Source organism: Molothrus ater, chromosome 18 (assembly GCF_012460135.2).
Source record: "Molothrus ater isolate BHLD 08-10-18 breed brown headed cowbird chromosome 18, BPBGC_Mater_1.1, whole genome shotgun sequence".
Classification (NCBI taxonomy): Eukaryota; Metazoa; Chordata; class Aves; order Passeriformes; family Icteridae; genus Molothrus; species Molothrus ater.
Window position 1 is genome coordinate 5,637,812 of NC_050495.2, and position 21,119 is coordinate 5,658,930.

The window sequence follows — 21,119 nt, forward strand, 5'->3', positions numbered from 1 at the left end:
GAGGAGCCAAGATAAACCAATGTGCAGATGGATTATTGTTTGTTTTGTTTCCCTTTGCCATTTTCTAATCTGTTTTAACAGGAAGATCTAGAATTGAATTTTGAAATTATGAAATAAATAGCCAAGTGCAGGTTTTGAAAGCCTGTATTTTGCTATTTATGATGTAGCTGACTGGAATGTTCTAAACTGAGAGAAATTTTGGCTAAACTTTCACCCAGTGAGTAGTGGCAACAAGAGAGATGAAACACCTGTTAGATAAGAGTTAAAATATTTGTTTTTTAATTGCCACTTCAGAAATCTCTTGTGTGAATTAAATGCCTCACTGAAAGGTAGAAACACCAAAGGTAGCCTCTTACCTCTATACCTGATAGCAAATCCCTGGGCTTGATTGATGTCATCTGAGAAAAAGTACAAAATTACAAAATCCAAAGAGATGTTAAAGGTGTGGGGAGGCTTGTTCTTGCCATTAAAACGAGCCAGAACGTGGTAGGTGTAACCATCCAGCAATTCCACCATATCTGTAGCATCCTTGATTTCAAAAAGGACAAAGGTGAAGTGGATTTGAGATGCTCCTGGAACTTGTATGGTCCAATAACAGACTTTGCCTGTGCCATATGTGTCAGGGAAATCTGGGGAATAGATCACAGCTGTAGCAGAAGTGTAATTCCCTCCACAGGCACCAATAAGGGCTGTGAAAAGAAGAGGAAAGGGAGGGAAAATGGGAAGAAAGAAAAAAAGAGGTAATACATTAATTTTGCAAAGCTTTAGCACCCTATAGATTCTAAAACTTAAATGTGACTTGAAGGTAGACTGGCTAGGCCTGCAGGATGCAGTGTCTGCAGCTGCTCTTTCCCTCCCTCAGCACAGCTTTTGTTGCCTTTTCTTGGAATGCTTATGCCTCATTACTCTGACTCACGCATCAGTCCTGAACTTTTGTGTGTAACCAGGTACCCTCTCCTGCATCCCTGCAGAAATGGGATGAAAGAGAAATCACTGATTCAGGGGCTTCTACTCTAAACCTATCAGGCAGGCAAGAAAGTGGATTAGTGACTATTAACTCTTACTGCTTAATGACTGATATTCCTTCACAGCTGTAGGAAATTGGAAACTTAAACACCAGTGAATCCAGAGAGAACTCAAATGCCACCAACTGACAGTGCATATCCATACATGCTCATACAATTTTTTACTCTCTAGTCAGATCAATGCCTAGGGAGTTTCTGACAGCTGACTTAGTACCACTTGTGAAGAAAGTGAGAGAACCTCTGGAGCATGAGCAAGCATCGTTTCTCGGAAGAGCTATTTCACATTATTAATGGATGAGAATTTTAGGCAGAAATGGAAAGCAGCTTTAATTTATACTGCATGGAGGTGTTTTGCTGTTTGGTGTGCAACAGTTCTCTTTGTTTTGAGCCTTTTCCCTAATTTGCTGAACATGTGAGGCCTCTCCTTTGGGAAGAGCTGAGCCTGCTTCAATACTTACTGTCAAAAAGAATGACTCTGCCATCCCCACCGCAGGGCTGAGTGTGGTCTCCAAAGCAAACACTGTTGCATTCCGTGCTGGCTGCCTCCCCGTATCTCCAGTAGTCAGGATTATTTCCACAGAAGCAAGCATAACCTGATTCCATGCCTGCAAACTTTGACAACAAAGATGCATAAGGAAGGGAGGAAAAGTATTTGAAGGAGTGACAGCGGGAGGTTGTTTGAGCAAGAAAGCTGGCAGCAGAAAATGTGTGTTTTGGAGAAGTATGATTACTCAGAGGAACCACCACAGGCTATTTTTGTTTGGGCTGTCAGGATGCTACTTAAGACTGGGGGGAAAGATGGAATGGAGGGCACCCTGACATAATGGCAGTAAGCAACCATATTTTCCCCTGTGTTATTCATTAGCCATTTGTCCAGATTCCTCTGGATGCAGAGAGAGGGCTTGATCTCTGCGGTGGAAGTCCAACCTTAGACCTCCCAAAGGTTAAAAAAAAATGGGGAAGAGGAGAAATACGACAGAGACCTGTAGGCATGTTGCCATTTTTGTCTTTGAAAGCATTCTGTAAATGGATGGGAAGGAAATCACCTTGAACTGCTGGCTGCGGCAGGAGCTGATGCACGTCTGGATGGTGAGCTTGTTGGAGGTCTCGCTGGTGCCAGTCAGGGGTGGTGGCTCCCCATGGTCCTTGTAACAGCCCAGATTTCCTGGCACTGGCAACAGTGACACAAACCAGTCATTCTAGAGTGCCTGTAAACATCCCAGATCACTTCATGCACTACCTGGTCACTGAGCAGCTCTCTCTATGTTCTGGGCTCGATGCTGCCCTATGGGAACTCTTTGTTACTCATGCTCTGCATGATTCTTGTCATATTTTCCAAACACACCCAGGGATGAGTGATGGGACAAAAGAGTATCATATCATCTCAGCAATATACCTGTAAGACTGTCTAGCTGGTTTCAGTAAGCTGCAGTAAAATATACAAGATAAATACCTTGTTCATTTCTCCTGAAAGAGGCAATTTAAAAAACCCAAGGCATTAAGTAGGTTCAGGGGGGTTTTGTGGTTTGTTGTTTTTGTTTTGTTTTTTACTACTGGCATGCATATTCTGAAAATGTAAATTAAACTGTTTGATTTCTGTCTGACCTTCCAAACGTGACATTCTGGAAGTTTTCAAAACAGGATATTTGAGGGAAGGAACCTAAACTGTTTTAGAATGGAGTTTGGCAAGTTTTATGGGAGAGACTAATATAGGTGAATTTCCTAATATTTAAAACTTGAATTCTGATATGAATCTGAAGCATCATACAAGGAGATTAAAAATGAGCAATATTACTTTAAGAAAACAACCCATCTATTTACATTTAAATGATGTCTCAAGGCTCCTTGGTCACTATGGGATATCAGAGTTTTCTCCCTTCAGTGCTCTGTTTTTTTTTTGGTTTTGCACTTTTCATCAAAGCACTGGAATTTAGCCATGACCACCCCGGGGAGAGGATGTGGAGTACAATACAGTGCTGGGATAATGGCATAAAATTATCCCTTGCCCACTTGTCATATCTATTCACATGCTTGAAATTAAATCTGTTACTAGCTCTATGTTAAGTTTTATTCTTGTGCCAGATTGACATGGATTCTTTTTGTCCACCTAACTGCCACAGCTCTGTTTGACATGATGTGCTCAGAGACCTGTATGAGTGTTTTATTTATGTAGTCATTGGTATTAGAGTACCCAGTAAACTTATTATAAATAATGACATAATGTTGCTTGAAATACTGTTCAGAAATTAATTTTGTTCTCTAAGAATACAATTTCAATTATAAATACTTGCATGGAGTTATGGCTTTGATATGCCCTGCAGCAACATTCATATAAGTACTGAGACTTCAAGTTACAGCCTGATTTAACATACCTTTGGAAATCCCCACTTGCAGCCCCACCCCAGCTGAGTACAGCTGGGCAGATAACTCATGAGAGAGCTCATTCTTTTTTGTATTGTGCATGATTTCACAGCCCTGAAAAAGCTTCCTAGTTATCCAACCTAGCTCATTTTCCTAAGAGACCTGGGATTTTAATTTTTTTTTTCTTTTTTTAAAGTAGCTTTATTAGTGAGACCTTTCAACCTTGGCTCCAGAGGATTAGTACTTCAGTATGCAGAGAAACCTGAGTAATTTGAAAACTTCTTAAATTTTTTAAATAAATCAAGCGTACATCCTAAGGCTAATAAGTCTCTGGTGTCCCAGCATTATTTTAACATTCTTTGCTCTTAATATTTAGCTTGCTAAAGAAACTTGGCAAAAAAAGTGAGGTAGTCAGTGTTCTGCAATTACTGTTCATGCTCACCAGTGGTATTTCACTATTACACTGTCTTCACCCATTTGTATCTATTTGTCCTCTTCTGCTTAAAAGGTCACCTCTTTTGCACAAGCATATTATTTTTCTTTTAAGCAGCATTTGACTTAATGAGGTCCTGGCAAACACCACAGTTTCTACATTTTACATGTTGAGGCACATATTCAATACATTAAAATATGGAATTAATCCTTTTGAGCTCAAAACCATGTTCCAGCTATGCTCATCTGGCTGTCTTTGAAGAGCCTCCCAGCTTTTTGCACATGCACAAATTGTTAGGGCTGTCCTTGTTCCTGTGTTCCATACAGATCTGTATAAATTACCTGGCCCTGCCATTTAACACCTCCTCCATATTTCAGTCAAATTTATTACATTACATCCATGCACACTGGAAATATGATTCCAGTAATGAAATCTGTTTATGAGGAGAGAGTCATGTGAGTCATAAACATGAAGATGTAGTTAAGTGGTAGAGCAAGCCTTTCTTTCTTTCTTTCACATTTTGGAAGTGTAAGTTGTTATTTCCTTTGAACTTAAACCTAACCTCATTAACAAGGAGACCAAAAAAGTCAGGAATAGCTGCAGCACTGCAAACAAACCATCTGAAGCATTCAGTTCTGAATGCTCCATGTGAGATGCACATGTTCTCTCAGCACTCAGAGCTGCAGCCTTGCCTTTTATTTTGTTTCTGTCCATTCCAGTCTGCTTAGCAGACATGAAAAAGGAAAGAGGAAGAAAAGGGAAGACAAAGCTCCTCCTGGAGTAACTACCACTGTCTTCTGTGATTGTACTCATCCATCTTCATATAACACTGCTAAATTCTGTATATTACCTTTGCAGAATGTCAGAACACATTTCTGACTGAAGCATGTAGTGTTATGTGTAAATATTAGGGAATGAGACACATGAGATAATCATGTGAATTCATCACCACAATGAAAAATTCTTAACTGTAGATTCTTAATTATTGTTCAGATGAATCATTGCATGCAAATCTCTCTAGGCAATCAAGATGCTTCATGTTGTTGGCACTGCTATGGTATTATGTGGGCACAGTTAATAGGTAACTTATGTTCCAGATAATTTTCTAGTAGTAAATATCATTAAGGAAAAAAAGCTTATATAAGAATTTTTTCTCTAAAAATTTCAAATAGGTTTTTTTTAAAAAAACAATTGCTTTCTTGCTCCATCACAAAAGTCAAGTTTTGCATTCAAAAACTGACTTTGCATTTTATTTGTAACTTCACAAGATAGTTTTGATGGTCCTATGACTTAGCATCATGCTTACTGAAAACAGAAAGTGTGGTGAAGAATAAAAGATTTTTTTACACAGCTTCATAAACCATGAGGTTTGTATTAAGATTTGGATGTGATTGCAATGTACAGTTTGCTCTAAATTGCTGCAATTCCTTTTTCTAGTATCGAGTTTCAGTGCAATGCTTGAAGCAGCTGCTACTGGTCAAAAGGACATTTTGTAAATGTAAGTCTGGATTATCTGTGCAAGTAAGTGTCCAAGTTTAAATCCTCTGCTCCCCACCACAGAGAAAATGAGCAAGGCTGGTTTTAAAAGGATCCTTTGTGTAGAACAAATGGAGTGGAGAGAATTTGTCTTTCAGCTTTTTTCCTGGTGCCATATCCAGATAATTTGTTAACATCTGTGGTCTTTAAAGAAAATGCAAATTCTTTCATTTTAGACCAAGTTAAATTTCTTAATTAGGAGGGTCAAGTTTCTTAAATCATACCTTATATATTGGTAAAATAAGTAAGATGTCCTCTGAACAATGAATATCAGAGTGTTGAGTGATTTTGTGTTATTTAAATTAGACTCCTTAATCTGTGTTTAAGTCTAGGTAAAAGCCATCTGTCTTAAGGTCACACTTATGTATTTGTTTGCCTAGCATGAAGATGTGAGTCATTCACATTCATAAAAACCCCAAAACAACAAAGCTATGAACAAAGTAAAAAAAATCACTTCAGCTCCGTTTTTCTTTCGTCTGGTTTTGCTTTCTGAACTTCAAGTAAGAAATAGACTTCTTCCAATCAAATGTATGTCCACATATGGACACCTGCTCTGGTGCTTAGCAGTGAAGACCTAAGTTATGCCTTAGAAAAAGAGGGTACTTGCACAAAAGAAGTTAGGAAAGCAAGTGAAGTCATTAATGATTAGACTTATTAAAATGTGTAGCCATGGTTGCTTGTTAACATGCAAAACTACAATATTTTCTTAGTATTTGGGCATATTTTAAACAATGTGATTTGGGAAAGAGAATTTTGGAAGATACTGACACAAATCATTACATTGTGGACACAGTAAAAATAGAATACATTAAAATATTAAATTCTGGAAAGAAGCTTCATGTGAGTAGCTTGTAAGTGATCTGATTTTAAAAAAATCAAACTAAGTCCAAGTTGTGGTTTCACAGCAATGCTAAGTATCTGCACCTGCCAGAGACAGAATTCTACTCCAGAGTTCCCATACAGCACACAGACACCTTTTCACTGTGTCCTCTCATATTTTCATGTTTCCTCCAAGCAGTTCTGCATATGATGCTCTATACACATTAAACTAATGTAATTTATTTCATGAGCTAATTGCAATGAAGGGACACATATATACCTTGTAAAAACTCCTTTTTTGTTTTTCTCCTCTAGATTTTAATAAATTAATGATCTATGGATTCAAAGAGCTAGCAGTACTTCACATGTTTTGTGTGACTCCCTATCATACAGTATTATTTCTAAATAATATCATCCAGTAATTCTGAGATAAGATGAAAAGGATAACAGTGGAGGAACGATTCAGTAAGCTTGTCATTAACTCTCAGAAACCTGTTTAAAATACAGCTTAGTCTGCAAATGAAAATAAGCTGTTTTGCCTTATCCTAATTTGTGTTTGGAAATCACCACCCACTGTTGTGGAACTGCCAATCTCTGCTCAGGTGAGATGGAGGCCTGGAAAATCTGCAGGGTGCTCTTACTTCGGCAGGATGGGATCTCACAGTATTTCCAGTATATTCCATCTTCATGTTCTGCAATATAGCACCATGGGCTGACATCCCCATCAGGGTTTCTGAAAGAGAAAAATAGTCATTGAAATTTATCTTCTTTTTCCTAAAATAACACCAAAAAATCAATCTTATTAAGCTTCAATGGCATTACTATTTTTGCTCTAGTACCTACCAAAAATGCAAAGTTTTGCATTATCGGAAAGTTCAGATAGCTTTGGTTATTACAGTATTCATCAAGCATAAGATGCTAGTAATGTCTAAAATGTAGCTTTGTTTTACTCTAAGGTGAAAAGGTGTAGAGCTGTTTCTGGTCAGTACTGACAGAGAGGAAGATTTTCTGTCCCACATCCTGTGTACAGGTTCCATAGACTCATAAACTTGATTTTCTGCCTTGGTACAAAATAGTCCAGACTCCAACTTTCTGTGTGTATGGTGATAAAAACACTTAGCTGATAAAGGCTTCTGGGAAAGACCAAATTTTTTTCCTCCCTTTAAATAAAAGTGTGATTTAACCATCAATATAAAGAGATCATTTCAGTGATCTCTTTATATTGATGGTTAATTCCTTATATGTCCATGATGATGATCACTATTTTTATAATTATTTGCTGTTGTGTAGCACCACTTACAAATGCATACCTAATTAGTCATTAGGTTATTTAAAGTTTTTTCTATATACACTGTGAAAGGCTATTCACATTGCAAAGATCTATTTAAGAGAATAATTTCTTATTTTGGACAGTCAGGTTAAAGTATGACTTTTTCTTTTAACTAGGACCAGTTGCAATCTTTTTATCATGTGCTTTGGCATGAATTCTATAAATGACACTGCCCTACTGAAGTGTCAGTCCAGCTGCATCTTGTCATTTATGCCTATTAACAACTCTTTTGTGGGAGATCCAATTTTAGAAATTCTGTGGATGTTTTTTGGTCAAATAGCAGACTGCTGAAAACAACTGGTGAGATGAGTGCAGTTTAGATGACTAAAATGCTGCTAGTTAGGCTTTCAAACAGATTAGTAGAGGCAGTGCACCAGGAAAGTCTAAGACTAGCTATGCTAGGAATTTAGGTGTAATGCAAGAGCCTCCAGTAGCTAAAAAAAGTAGAAGACTAAAACCAAGTGAAACTTGTACTTGAACTAACCCATTTTCCCTTGTTGCCAGAGTTACAGGAATTTTTGCAATTACATCTTCATGACAGAAACCGTATGTCAGGAATTCAATCATGAGAATGGCACTCTACATAGAAATGCCTTAAAAATGTGAGGAAATTGGAGAGAAACATGATGAACGTCTTTAGAAATCTTTGTCTTCAACCTCAGAAGTGCATGGCAGTTAGAAAGCAACTCTCTGTCTTTCAAAATCTCCAAAAATCTCAGTCCTCATAATTTTGTTATGGTTGAACTGAGTGAGGCATTTCCATCTTGACAGGGTGTCTTGCAGTAAACAAAATGTTCCAAGTAAGGACCACCCATGGAGAGGTAACATGCTTCTGATTAATATTTCAAGTGTAAAATTTGATTATTCAAATGTTGTCCCCAAATCAAATCTCAAGTCTATGTATTGTGTCTTAAAAAAGCCCTGTGAGGTATGTGCTGCCTGAGAAAAGGGAAAATCCACTTGTCCATTGTCATCAAGCAGATGAATGTCAGAGAAAGAGCTAAACCAGCTGTATTGCAGACCTCAACAACATTTGCTATAGATATATTCTGGCATTCTTAGTGACTTTCCAAACTTCTTTCAAGGGAATGTGAAGTTAAAAGTCATCCATTAGTTAGGACTCTAATTCCATAAACCTGTGAGAATATTCCTAGGCCAAGTGATACAGCATAAGGAAGAAAATGAGGACAATCTAATACTTAGCAGACTCGGGTAAAAAGGCTCTTTTTGGTAATTAAGTAATTTCTCAGGTTTACATATCAGATTATAGGCTTCTTGCTCCTTGTAGCATTTACCACGTTCTCATTTGCTAAGTAAAGCAAGTCTCAAGTAAGTGTTTTTTGAGTATCTGGATAAACATCCAGTTTCTCATGCATGTTTTTGCTCAGCTTGTACATGTTTTGCTTTGTACTAACTAAAATATTAGCCAGAGATGACTGCCAAAACTAAGATCCTGTAGCTATAGCCTGTCTAGAATATTGCCACACAGCAACAATCAAAATTACATTCTTGATTCTGCTATTATTATCAAAGAGAATTCAGTGGCCACTGTATTTTTCACAGCTCTGCATTAATATGCCTACAGAGACAGCTGAAAAAAGCCTACAGAGCCTAAATATCTCTGAACTTAAGTTCTGATTTGGCTCCTAAATTCTGAAGTCCTTACTTAAGTTTTGTTCTAAGTTCTACCCATAGTTATGGAGGACTTTCTCTAGAAGGCAAGGAAACAGAAGTGCATGTTTTAATGCACTTAATCCATGGTTTAATCTGGTATTGTAACCCCTGACAGATGAGATTCTGAATTCAAATAACTCTAAATCACTGATGCTCAATTAGAATTTTTAGTGACTGTATAACTTTCATTAGCACAAAACTTGGGAAGTGTAACAGAACCAGGGTTGTGTGTGAGAATAAAAACCATCCAGAGACTCCTCCAGACACTCACTGCACTGTGTCCTTCTAATTTGGATTATTTTTTTTTATCTCCACCTTTTCATTTAAGTAATCTATAGTCTTTCTCTGTTGTGCCACCTTATAAATTAGACACATGATAGGGACTGTGCTGAAAAAGTGTGGGAGCTGGCTTGAAAAAGTTATTCTGTTAATGGTGCTGATAGATTCAGGGTACTGAAAACAGGGTAAACCAAAAAGTGTTAGATACCCATGGTTCTGACCTTCTTCACTGTATAAAAGGACATTTCCTAATTTTCTGTCAACTGCTTACAGTAACACTGGGCATGTGGGCAATGTTAAAGCAATGGGATATTTCTTACCTGCAGTAGTTGTGCTCTCCAAGCCCTCCCTCCCCATTGGGATATTTCACAGTATTGTAAGGATGCTCAAATGTCTCATTCCAATAAAGACAAGGTTTCCCTGCATATTGGGAGGTCTGGTTCTGAGTGCCACGGTAGTCAGCCCCGTTGGCTGTGTAGCATTCTAGGAAGAAAGAGAAATGGAAAAGAAAGAATGTGTGTAGGTTTAGTGCTTGTTCTCTCCTCACCCTCCACCCCATATCCAACAGACCATGTTTCCTGCATTGTTTAGGCAGCTAAAGATGCTGGCTAGGATTTAAGCTTTCACTCAGTCAAACCTCTATTCAAGAGATTATGATGTCATTACTTCAATAAACAATGTATAAGACAGGTCTGATGAGAGGTTTACACAATTAACATGCATTTTCTGAATAACACAATACTTTTTTACTTTTACTTGTGTTTTACTCATTTACTCATGACTCTGTGAATTGTTAATTTCCCAAAAATGAAATCATATGACATTATCAGTCTGGCACTTATCAGCATATTAACCAAAATCTCATGCCACTTCAGCTAAAGCTGTGACTATCTGTACTTTACAAAGTGAAAGACTTTGTAAGCATGGATCTTACCAACATTTATATTCTGATTTAGAAAAATTCTTACATATTGAATTGCCTTAGAAAGGGACCTCCTTCAGCAGAGTACAATCACAATACTGTGATTTGCTACTAAAGCATTTATGCTTTCAGATTAAAAAGTATAGGTCAGTATTGTTCTGCCTCACTCACTCATATTTTCTCCCACTTACATTTGTTTTCCTAGCCTCCTAATACTCAGCAAGTTAGAAACCAAAGTAGAGAATGATTTCACTAAATACATTAGCCCCTTCTCAGCTGAACTACCAATTTCCTGCTGCCTGGCTTTGCTGGGCCTTGTTAATCCCAGAATTGTGGAGTGGTTCAGGTTGAAAGGGACCTTAAAGATCATCCAGTTCCAACCCCCCTGCCATGGACACGGACACATTCACTGGACATCTTCTGATGAAATAAATATCTAAATGCATGAACAATTTCACTTTTGCTGAAATTGCCAAGCATTTTTGATTAAATTATGCAATGTGAGTGTGGCAGAGCATGGGAAGAAGTTGCCCAGCAAGGCTGTAGAATCTCCATCCTTGGAGATATTCCAAAGCCACCTGGACATGGTCCTGGGCAACCTGCTTTAGGTGACTGTGCTTGAGCAGAGCAGCTGGACAATGTGACCTCCAGAGGTCACTTTCATCACAGCCATTCTGTGATTAATCTTCCAGGAAGAATGATTATAATTAGTTTACCATAAATAAGTCCATCCTGCTTATAATTAATAGTTGCTAACATTTATCATCCTTGCATTTATTTAAGAATAGGATTAAAACATAACAGTCTGGGACAGAATTAAAAATGTTGTGTTACACTGCTGTAAACATTTCTTTGTACTGGACAGCATTACTGGGGAAATTCATTGAAAATTAGCTTTCTGCTAACTATAGGGCGTGAAACCTCCTGTTTCATCTGATAGTGTTCTCTGTAGAAACCATATTGCAGCTGCAGAGATGTTCTACTGCCCTGAGGGAGTGGGAGAGTGCTCTGAAGTATGTGCTGATCTCAGGTGTCCCTCATGAAATCTAACTTACAAAACAAGTCTAGAAAGACCTGTGTGGCTGCAGTTGGAAGAGGGGAAAAAAACCCACCCACATTTTAATCCTGATACTAACAGTATACTGTTTTTGTATTTAGAACTACTGTAGAAGAAAGAAAAAATGGATTATTAAAACCATGCCTCTGAAATTAGTTTAGTCTGGGCTCACAAATATCAGAATGGTACAATTATAATAATTATTTCAGAGTTCTATAACACAGCAGATGAAAGACAATGGTTTTGTGCTTTCACTGCGCATTTTCATGCCTAGGCAAGTTGGATTTCTATTAAATGAAATTTTGTTGCTGAAGGCACATAGAAGAGGTGTCTGCACAGCCATTAATATATTCTGCTATCGTCTGTGGACAGAAAGGTGTATAATTTAACAAAAACAAGCTTCAGGTCAATACTCCTCCTTACTGTAATTTACCTGCCTTAGCAAAACAGGTGGGCTGCATGCATTTGCTTAAAAATGCAAATCTGAGTTTCCAGCATTCAGGCCACCACAGATATTTGTGTAAACATGAAAAAAAACCCACTCTAAGGTCGTGGCTGTGTTGCATCTTTCTTCAATACCTCTTTTACTTGGCAGTTAATATAAAAGCTTTTGTAGGTTATAGCTGAAAAATATAAGCTAATGAATTTTAGCAGAAAAGAGAAAAAAATGTAATCAAAATAGATAAACAAAATGATAAGCAGCAAAAAGAATTTGTGAAAAGTGATAAGCACATCCAGAAAAGATATCTACATTAGCTTTATGCTTTAATTCTTTTTTCTTCTCACTCTTAATGAAAAGCAATATATACTTCCATCTACTCAGAAATGTAACGAATGCTACAACACCTGAATTCAGTCTGGCACACAAACTAAACTGAAGTTAACTTCAGTCCATTTCAGGATCTGCTAAGACTGGCCCATGCTTTAACTTGCAGTAGTGACTTACATTTTCATGTCAGCTTTTTTTAACTGATTTTCTTCAAACTTCACTGTACTTTAAGAAAAAAAAGGAAGAGTCAGAGCCCACCTATCTAGCCTACCTATCTCTCTTCATTCCTCTCAACTGCAGTTTTTGTTCCCCAGTCAATAGGTAGCTGTATCAGTGCCTCCTGTGTTCCTTTGTGCTGTCAAGAGATTTGGTGCCAATGTTTCAGCTGAGTTGTAACAAAGCTCCCCTGGCTTAGATGTGGATGTGGAAAGGGGAGGCAGTGAGATACCATGCAAAATCATTGATTATCCCTGAAACACTGAAGTGAAAACTTTAAGTCATGGAATTTAGCAGCTGTTATCAAATGAAATACAAAACCTTTTGTGTTACAGGGAATTTGGATTTTCTTAAGGATTAATAACGATTTTGCCATAGCATGGGAGTGCAATATTTTCAAATAAATATTGGCATTTTAAAAAAATCAGGTCAATTGTCCTTGCTATGCTCCCTCCTGGCTTCTTGAGCACTTGCTCACTGGCTAAGCATGGGAAAATGAGAAGTCCTTGATTTAGAGTAAGCACTACTTGGCAAAGACTAAAAAATTCTTCTATTTGTCACACGCAGTGATTTCATCAAATTTTGCTGCGTGACAGCCAAGACACTACCTTAGTGATTTCACCATGAAATTAATACTCTCAATGTGCTGAAGGTGCATGGTTTGTCTGCAGAAAGGCCACTGTCCCATTTCAAATCCAAGCCCTAAGATATTCTGGAGAACAGGAAGTTAGAACCTCCACCCTACTTTTTGTCTTGTACCACTGGTGCAATAATTCTGTGAAAAGATGAGCTTAAAAAAAGGTCACCTGGATTTGTCTGCACAAAAGTAATTCAGATGAGGTCATCTAAATTAAACAGTCAGAAAAGACTGGACTGTATGGTGTTGGTAAAACTTTTCAGTTTACTCAAATCACCTATTTCTCTTTGGTAGATTATGCAAAAGGGAGGGAGAAAATATTAAATCAACCAGCAACAATCACCTCTGTGTTGTGGCACCCTTAGGTTGAGTGATACTCCCATCACACACTAGGGTATGAAGCCCCTCACTTGGAATGTACCATCAGAACTGTGACTCAAGAAAATTCATATGATTCTGTGAATTTCAGCAAGCCTTATTCCTTAAAGTTCTGTAAGATTATGGTAAACTGTGACAGAACTTGCACTGTATCCAAGTCCCAGTGGCAAGGACAGACACCTTGGGGACACTACAAGCCCCAAGAAGGCATCAGGTTGCCACTGTGTTTCATAGATTTGCCACATGGATTTTGTTCAGGCACACAAGGCTCAGACTATCCTGTCAGCTATAAACCTCTACTGAAACACTAGGGTTTCAGACAGGACAGCTGAAAGAAGAAAACTGTGACCACTCAAATCTAGAAGTGTGTGACCTCATACTTCTAAGATCTTAGTCAGCTGGGTTTCAGACATAGTCTGAAGTAGAGGCTTGTGTCAAAACTGTGATTAGAATCAGTGTCCGTGATGATTTCACTCAATTAACTGCCTAATGACCCTGCTGCTTCTGCTGTGTCATGGGGATGTCTGTAAACAGAATTAATCAGAGATTAATCAAGAGATAATTAATCAGAGAACCTTTGCAGTGGTTCTAGTCACAAAAGGTTCCAACAGATGCTGTTCATGAGCCTTGATGAGAAAAGAGGGACAGCACTTTGTTGTCAGGGCTGTTTAGTTTTCAACACATCAGGTGCCATGGTTGACAGCAAGTAACTTTTAAAAATGAATGCTGAGGCTAGGTAAGCATGTACTGAGTGACAACTGCTAGAACAAAAAAGCAGAAAACAAGACTAGGGATGTTGTCCACTGTAAGTGAATACTCAGTGTGTGATACAGGTTCACAATTAGTTTTATTAGAGCCAGATCAACATTTGGAAGATCAAACAGCAGCTGTTGTAGAAATTCTTTCCATCTGTGTCGGTTTCTTCTTCAATGTAGGGACCTTACAATGATCATTTTCCTTTGTTACTTTGGGACTGCATGGCTGCCTGCACTCCACATGGGCGCCACTTTAGGATCATTTGAAAAATTAAGGTAGTGCAGACTATAACAGCCTGATGTTTTATTGATGATAAATCACTGACATTTCAGAGTCTGCACTGGCTTCCAACGATTTTGTCAAAGACATCTACCTAGAGACACTACAAATTGCAGACTGAAGGGATGGAGGCTTCAGGATGGTTTAAATGACTTCTTAGAGTACTTTCCAAGTTTGAGGCCTGTACATAGCTTTTGAGACTGAAAATTCAGAATGACAAACTTCTTCCTATTCCACTGGAGAGGAAAAAAAACAAACCAAACCACTTTGTTTGCTTAATGTTTTCAAAGCTACTTGGAGCATTGAGCAGTGTCCAGAGAGACTGACAACAATTATCAACCTGAAACTGGCCTACCCAAGCCAGAAATTATCCTACCACCTACTGCCCAACAATAAGCAAGGTTTTCTTTTAAAGATCTGCAGATTAATGAAAGATAAATGAAAGTGGCTACTATTTAAATCTTGGGTTTCATTACAGCATTGTAATTAAATGTAAGGTTGGACCAAAAATTAAAGGTTCGTTGAATTTACGTGGTATAACTGCCTGCTCAGTTTTCACTTGTTTTTCCTACAGCCTTTTAGAAAAGTCAGAAAAATGCTTAAGCAGAATATAAGGGTATGAAACCAAGGGTGCCAGGTCCGATAATGACTCAGTGTGGGTTGCCTGATGCATGTTCTTGCAGAGTATTCCAAGAATAATTTTAAGTCATTTCCATTCTATCTAAACTGTTCTAGCTCTTGCTGGAGATTGCAATTTAAGCACTCCTCCTTAAATGAAAGCACTGTATCTAGGTGCAGATGGCAACAGTTACAGGCACTAACCAGATGCTGCAGCCTCTAATTTGATTGAAAGGGTATAATTAGACAGCAGAAACACTTCAATGAGAAAGTAATGCACAGAGGAAAGGACAGAAACCACTTAACTGATGCCAAGATACCCCGGCAGTGACAGAGGCAGGGGCCCACGGGTGGAAGGGGCAGAACACCACATCACCTTCTTCAAATGAGAACGTTTCTGTTTCCCTAGAGATTTGAATAGGGATTCTATTATCATAGGTTGCCACAGTTCTTCATGTGGGAACACTGATTAAAACCAGAAGAAGCTTCAGGAGATGAAAGACACAAATATGGCTTCTGTGGTCATTATTAAAAATATTTTTAGCATTGCAATGGTTTTCTTTGAAGATGCAGTTTTATCGACTGAACCAAAAGTTAATTTGCATACTATCATATGAGTGGTCAGGAAAAAAAAAATCTCATTCCATATTATGATGCAAAATAAATGCTTTTGGGAAGTATAAGGCTGATTTAGATCTACCCAAGTAAAAAAATAGTGTACTATTTTTGCATTTCAATACTTTTCTATTCCAATTCATACTAATATAATACAACCACTCATCAAAACTGTCAGGCTTCTGTGCCTGTGCTGTAGCAGTAAGAATCTCTCACAATAGAACAGTTGATACAAGCTAAAGAAAAACCATCATGAAAGAATTATCTTTGTTTAAAATAGCAATTTTCAAAATCCCTAGAAACAACTCCCCATTTCTTAAATTAGACAGTTAAATTTTGATGTGATGCAATGAGGGCACTTGATTAGCTGATCATTTTTTCCTTTACAATGTGGGGGCACTTCATATGTAGTTTAAGAATTGTATCTGCTCATTCTACATATCCATGCAAACACACACAAAGACATACACATTTAATTTTTTTAAGTCCTCAAATGCAATCATTTTTGCTAGTCAGAATTAGAGACCTAATTAGCACTGGTCCAAGCCAGAGAGTAGCCACAGTGAATATCTGATTCTACTTGAATTATGCCACCTGAAATTTGCTCAAACCTTCACTGAAACATCTCTCGTAAAAATGCACATTCCTGGAAATGTACAGACATGCAGAGTTGATACTTGTGTTCCCTGGCAGCGTGTGAGCTGTCATATATGTGAACTTGCTATCCTTGTGAAATTTTGACTCTAATTGTCAAGCTAATCGCTTTTCATCACTTTTTATTTGTTTAAAAAGAAAAAATCTGTCTGGCCAGACCTTTTCTGGAATATGTTGGAAGCAGATGAGCTGGGTTATGAGGACAAGAGACAGTTCCCATTATTTCTAAGTGCATTCTGTCCCTTTTGTCTTTTTATTTGTACAATACAAACATGCTATATTAGCCAGAGCTTTGCAGCTGCTGGCTGGTCCTCAGCCACAAGATGCAAACACACTTGCTTGCCTTGTGATTCTTTATCACTGGAAGTAAGAATGTGTGATGTGACCCCATAAGAATTTCTGTTCCTTAATACACCCATTTGTTTTCTTTCTTTGTGAAGTTTTTAAACTGTTGTTCCCTTGTCAAGTGTGGCAGGGCTGAATCCCTTTGGCACTTCTATCAGGATGGGCCATAGCCACTGTGTGGATGAAGGGAGTGGTGAGTTGCACAACCATTATGGTGTGATATGACAAAAATGAAAATTTTGCAGCTGGCAGCATGTAATCCCTGCCTCCCTCCTACTTCTTTGGCTCCATCCTGCTTAAATCTATTCACATAACTCTGGATTTTGAGTTATGCTCTATGCATGTACAAGCACGATATGCTGAAATGTCTGACTATTTCATCCCCTATCTGCCTAGTTAGAAAGAAAAAAAAAATTGCTTTTTAAAGTATTTTTATGAGGCTTGCCTATGGCATATCAAGTAGAACTGCTTCTCTGAATCACTAAGGCTTAGAGAGAATAAGATGACAAGAGATACCAGGTTTGTAAGAGAAGGCTGGAATAACAGCTCAAAGGAAAGACTCAGCTGGGAAAAAAAAACCAAGGACATGGTGACTCAGTATTGCTAAATGGAAAGAAAACAGAGAAAGGAAAAAGAGATTGATAATCACATACATTTCTGATGGGGAAATTAAATGAATGGTATAAATACAGAAACTAGAAATTACAACTTATTGCACTGAGTATGTAAAATAACATTTGTTCACCAAAAGTAACATTTGCTGAAGGCATTTCCATTTATTTGGCCTCACCAAATTCAAACAGTCCTTTAATGGTCGGTAATCTATCCACACACTTCTTATTTCTGATCCACTTGAGAAATTATGTATGGCTGATGTTTGAATGCACACATGCCAAGGTTTGAATATAGAAATATCAGTGTTTGAGTGAATAGAAACTGTTGAACATTGCATGGCAAAGCAGAAATATTATGTGGAAAGTACCATAGTACTATGTGCAAAAATGGTTGTTAATTCACTTTTATTTCTGACAACTGGAGTAATTTCTCATATAGTAATTCCTCAAGTTTTTTTCCTATCTAAGCAAGTGATGGTGACACAGTTTTTATTTTGACTGCACTTTACAATAAACTTATAAGGACACGCATTAAAAAACCAGAACAAGAAACAGGCATTAAAAACATACCATACAACAAACTGCCTTCCAAAAGCAATAATAATGTTTGTCATTTCAGAATTCTGCTAGATTCAAGTGTAACCTGACACAGCTGATCCTGTTTCAGGTCTGTGGGATTCAGGGTCAAGACGAGGACCCTTGTGCAGATCAGGAACTCTGCAGATCCTGTACCCGCCATACAAATTACAAGTTGCTGTATTTGCACTGTTTGCAGGTTCTTGAGCAGAAGACACATGGGTGGCAATGCTTTCTAGATCCATTCTCCCTTGCTGCACCTTCATTTGGAGGCATTATATACTCTTCCCTCCTCCCCCTGCCCCAGCTGCTTGTGCTCAGGCATTTCTGTCCTCTTTAACAGCCCAACATTCATGCTGGGCCATATCCTCCACTTGCTGTCATACAGCCCTCCGTGAGAGACATGGTTACACATGGGGGGTTCTGTTCAGAAACCTTACAAGCATTCTTCAACCTAAGCAAAGGATGGAGTATCCACTGTGTGCACCAAGCACGTCCTAATGGTGCTGGGAAAAGACTCTTAGATATGGTCCTGTCTAGGCAGCTCTCTAAAGGCTTATCTGAAAATACTCTCATGTTTTACTTCTGAGAAGAAGTAAAATTTACCAGAACTTTTTTTTGTAAAAGATTTTTTAGTCCCTGCAAATCACTGTGCAAGTATTTTCCGTTTCTAATTAGTTGCATCTACAAAAACTTGATGAGCAAGTATGTGTTCAAAAAGGAGAGCAAATTCTACTTTGTTAGAAGAAACAGCAATCAAGAATACACGAAATGTATCCAGAAGGACCACACATCTGATGGCTGCGACCATCTGGAACTGCCACTTCTGATCTTGCAAAGCATGGCCAATGTTTACCAGAGGAGAACCATAGTACTTGAAATCATTAGCAACAACTAAAACGAGGACAAAAGGATGCCGAGAAACTTTTGAGTGAAAAATCCCCTTAGGAGGTGAAGCTTCAGGCTTCTAAATGGTGAGAGGAGCCCAGGCTTGGCCGGCAGCTGGGGCAGCACTGCGGGCAGGCGGGATGGGATGCTCACCCTTCAAGCTCTGGCTCTGCTGCCCCAGCGTTTTCCCCAGTGACACAAACAATCGCACGCCCCTCTCCCTTTAAATGCCTCCATTCCGCAGATCGAACCACTTTTATAGAGAAACGTGCTGCTCTTCTTTCTCTTACATCATGCTTTTACAGGAGATCCCGAGCTCCCACTTCAGCAAGCACAGGGAGAGCCTCAAATACGCCGGGACTCCAGGCAGAAACACCCGCTGGCTGCTCGCACGAGCAGCTTCGAGCCCGGCACGGCTCTGCCGAGCAGGAAGGGACGTCGTCGAGACCTCCAAGAGGCGCTGCCGGCCGGCAGAGCCCTTCCGCGGGGGGCTGCGGGTCTGCGGAGCTCGGGGAGAGCCTGCCCCGCTCGCTCGCCGCTCAGCCCGGCCAGGAGCTCGGGGAGCAGCCCCGATCGCGCCCCCCTCCCGGCTCCCCGCGGAGCGGCACTCACCGGACAGGACGGGCTCCCGGCAGCAGCTCAGCGCCAGCCCGGAGAAGGCCAGGACGGCGGCGAGGGCGGGAGGCTCCATAGGCAGCGGCCGCCGGGCCGCGCCGCGCTCGCAGGCGGCAGCCCCGGCTCTCCGGGGGTGGCAGGCGGCCGGGAAGAGCGCAAAGTGCGGGAAGCGGAGGCCCTACAGCATGTGTCCTGTGAGTGCGCCCCGGCGAGGTGCCGAGTGGCAGATGAGGGATCCTATTACCAGCCATGTGACAGGAAAGGATAGAGACCGACATCCCAACCTGCTGCGGCGCGGGACCGCAGGGCTGCCGCTTCCACTTCTGACACCGACACGTTCGGGCTGGTGCTGTTCGCCCCGGGGCAGCGCTTTGGCCCCGCGGAGCCCTCCTCGCTAGCCGGGACGCCTCACTACAAACATACACACACAAACACACAGACTCCTCCATCCCAGCAGCGACCCAAGGCTCGCTCTCGTCACTCCCCTCGTACCCAGTGTCCCGCGGAAGAGGTCGGGCAAGAGCCCGTCAGCCCCGTGGCCTGGCGCGGCCGGCCGCTGCCCCTGCCCCGCTGGGCTCCCCCTGAGGGTGTCGGAGGCGATGGGCGAGCGCAGGTGCAGCCCGGCTCTCCTCTCCTTGAAGCCGCGAAGGCACGGACGGACACGGCACAGGGAGAGAACGCTGCAAACTTTCTGAGGGACGCGGGCGGCGAGGTGCCAGCGCCGCACGCTGCGATTTGGGGCGTCGTTCTAAAAGTGGAAAGGCAGCAGCCGCCCCACAGACCGGGGAGCGCTGGCAGAAAGCAGCGCGGCTGCTGAAGCCGCCGTGTCCCCCGTAGGCCGCGTCCCGAGGCGGGCGGAGCTGAGGCCGGGCGGGGGCCGCTGTCCCGGCCGCGGGTGGCAGGGACAACCGCACAGACAGAATACAGACAGCCACACAAACAGGAACACACAGCCGCACAGACAGCCACACAGACGGGAACACACAGCCACAGGAGCCCACCACGCCCAGGGACCCGGGGCATGGGCGGGCGGGCACGGGCACGGGGACGTGAGGGGGCACCCACGCCTACAGCGCAGCACACCCAGAGCGACAACACAACACAGCGGCCAGCAGCTCCCGACCGAAAGTGGCATCGTTGCTTTCTGAAAACGCACGTGCAGAAAGATAGGGTTTGGATTTGTGGTTTGTTTGGTTTGAGTTTTTGTTTGTTTGTTTTCATCTACCTGATGATCCCAAAGGACAAAGTGTCAGGGTGGTAATGTCAAACAATCGTCTAAACTTTTACAAAGTCCTTACTTGGCCTGTGAGACATTTTAGTAATGGTAGAACAGCTTTGCTAAGAACCAACCACACTAAAAAAACCCCCACACTAACAGTTAAAAAAGCATTGAAAAAGTTGCTTTGTCAGGAACAGAAATAGGGCAAACATCCTTTGTGCAAGGTACATCCTTGTACCCCCTTAACAACACTGCTGTGTAATCAAATAGCAACCCATACAGGCAGAGAACAATTTGTCATTCTGAAGGGGAACAATCAAAATACAGTTTGTAGGCCTTAACTATTGTATCAATACACAGTGTGGATGCATCTCACTTTTAGCATACAGAAACCTCCTGCCATATAAAGCTGTAAGGTTGATTTTGAGGGGGAAAATATGCTTACATTTCTTTTGGCCTTTGTGACACATATAGAAAGCAAAAAACGGTCTTCATACAGTAGCA

General features: G+C 40.5%; 1 protein-coding gene across 1 annotated transcript in view; it reads right to left on the reverse strand.

The window, feature by feature from the left end:
• Positions 1 to 19,589, reverse strand: part of KREMEN1 (kringle containing transmembrane protein 1) — a 30,135-nt gene extending 10,546 nt beyond the window's left edge. Inside the window, exons 1-6 of the mRNA XM_036393054.2 lie at positions 19,394 to 19,589; positions 9,778 to 9,940; positions 6,816 to 6,907; positions 2,072 to 2,196; positions 1,484 to 1,637; positions 357 to 689 (exon numbers count right to left, since the gene is read on the reverse strand). Of these exons, the coding sequence (XP_036248947.1) occupies positions 357 to 689; positions 1,484 to 1,637; positions 2,072 to 2,196; positions 6,816 to 6,907; positions 9,778 to 9,940; positions 19,394 to 19,472 (946 nt within the window). The 5' untranslated portion in view covers positions 19,473 to 19,589. The remainder of the gene's footprint in view (positions 1 to 356; positions 690 to 1,483; positions 1,638 to 2,071; positions 2,197 to 6,815; positions 6,908 to 9,777; positions 9,941 to 19,393) is intronic.
• Positions 19,590 to 21,119: the final 1,530 nt, after the last annotated feature.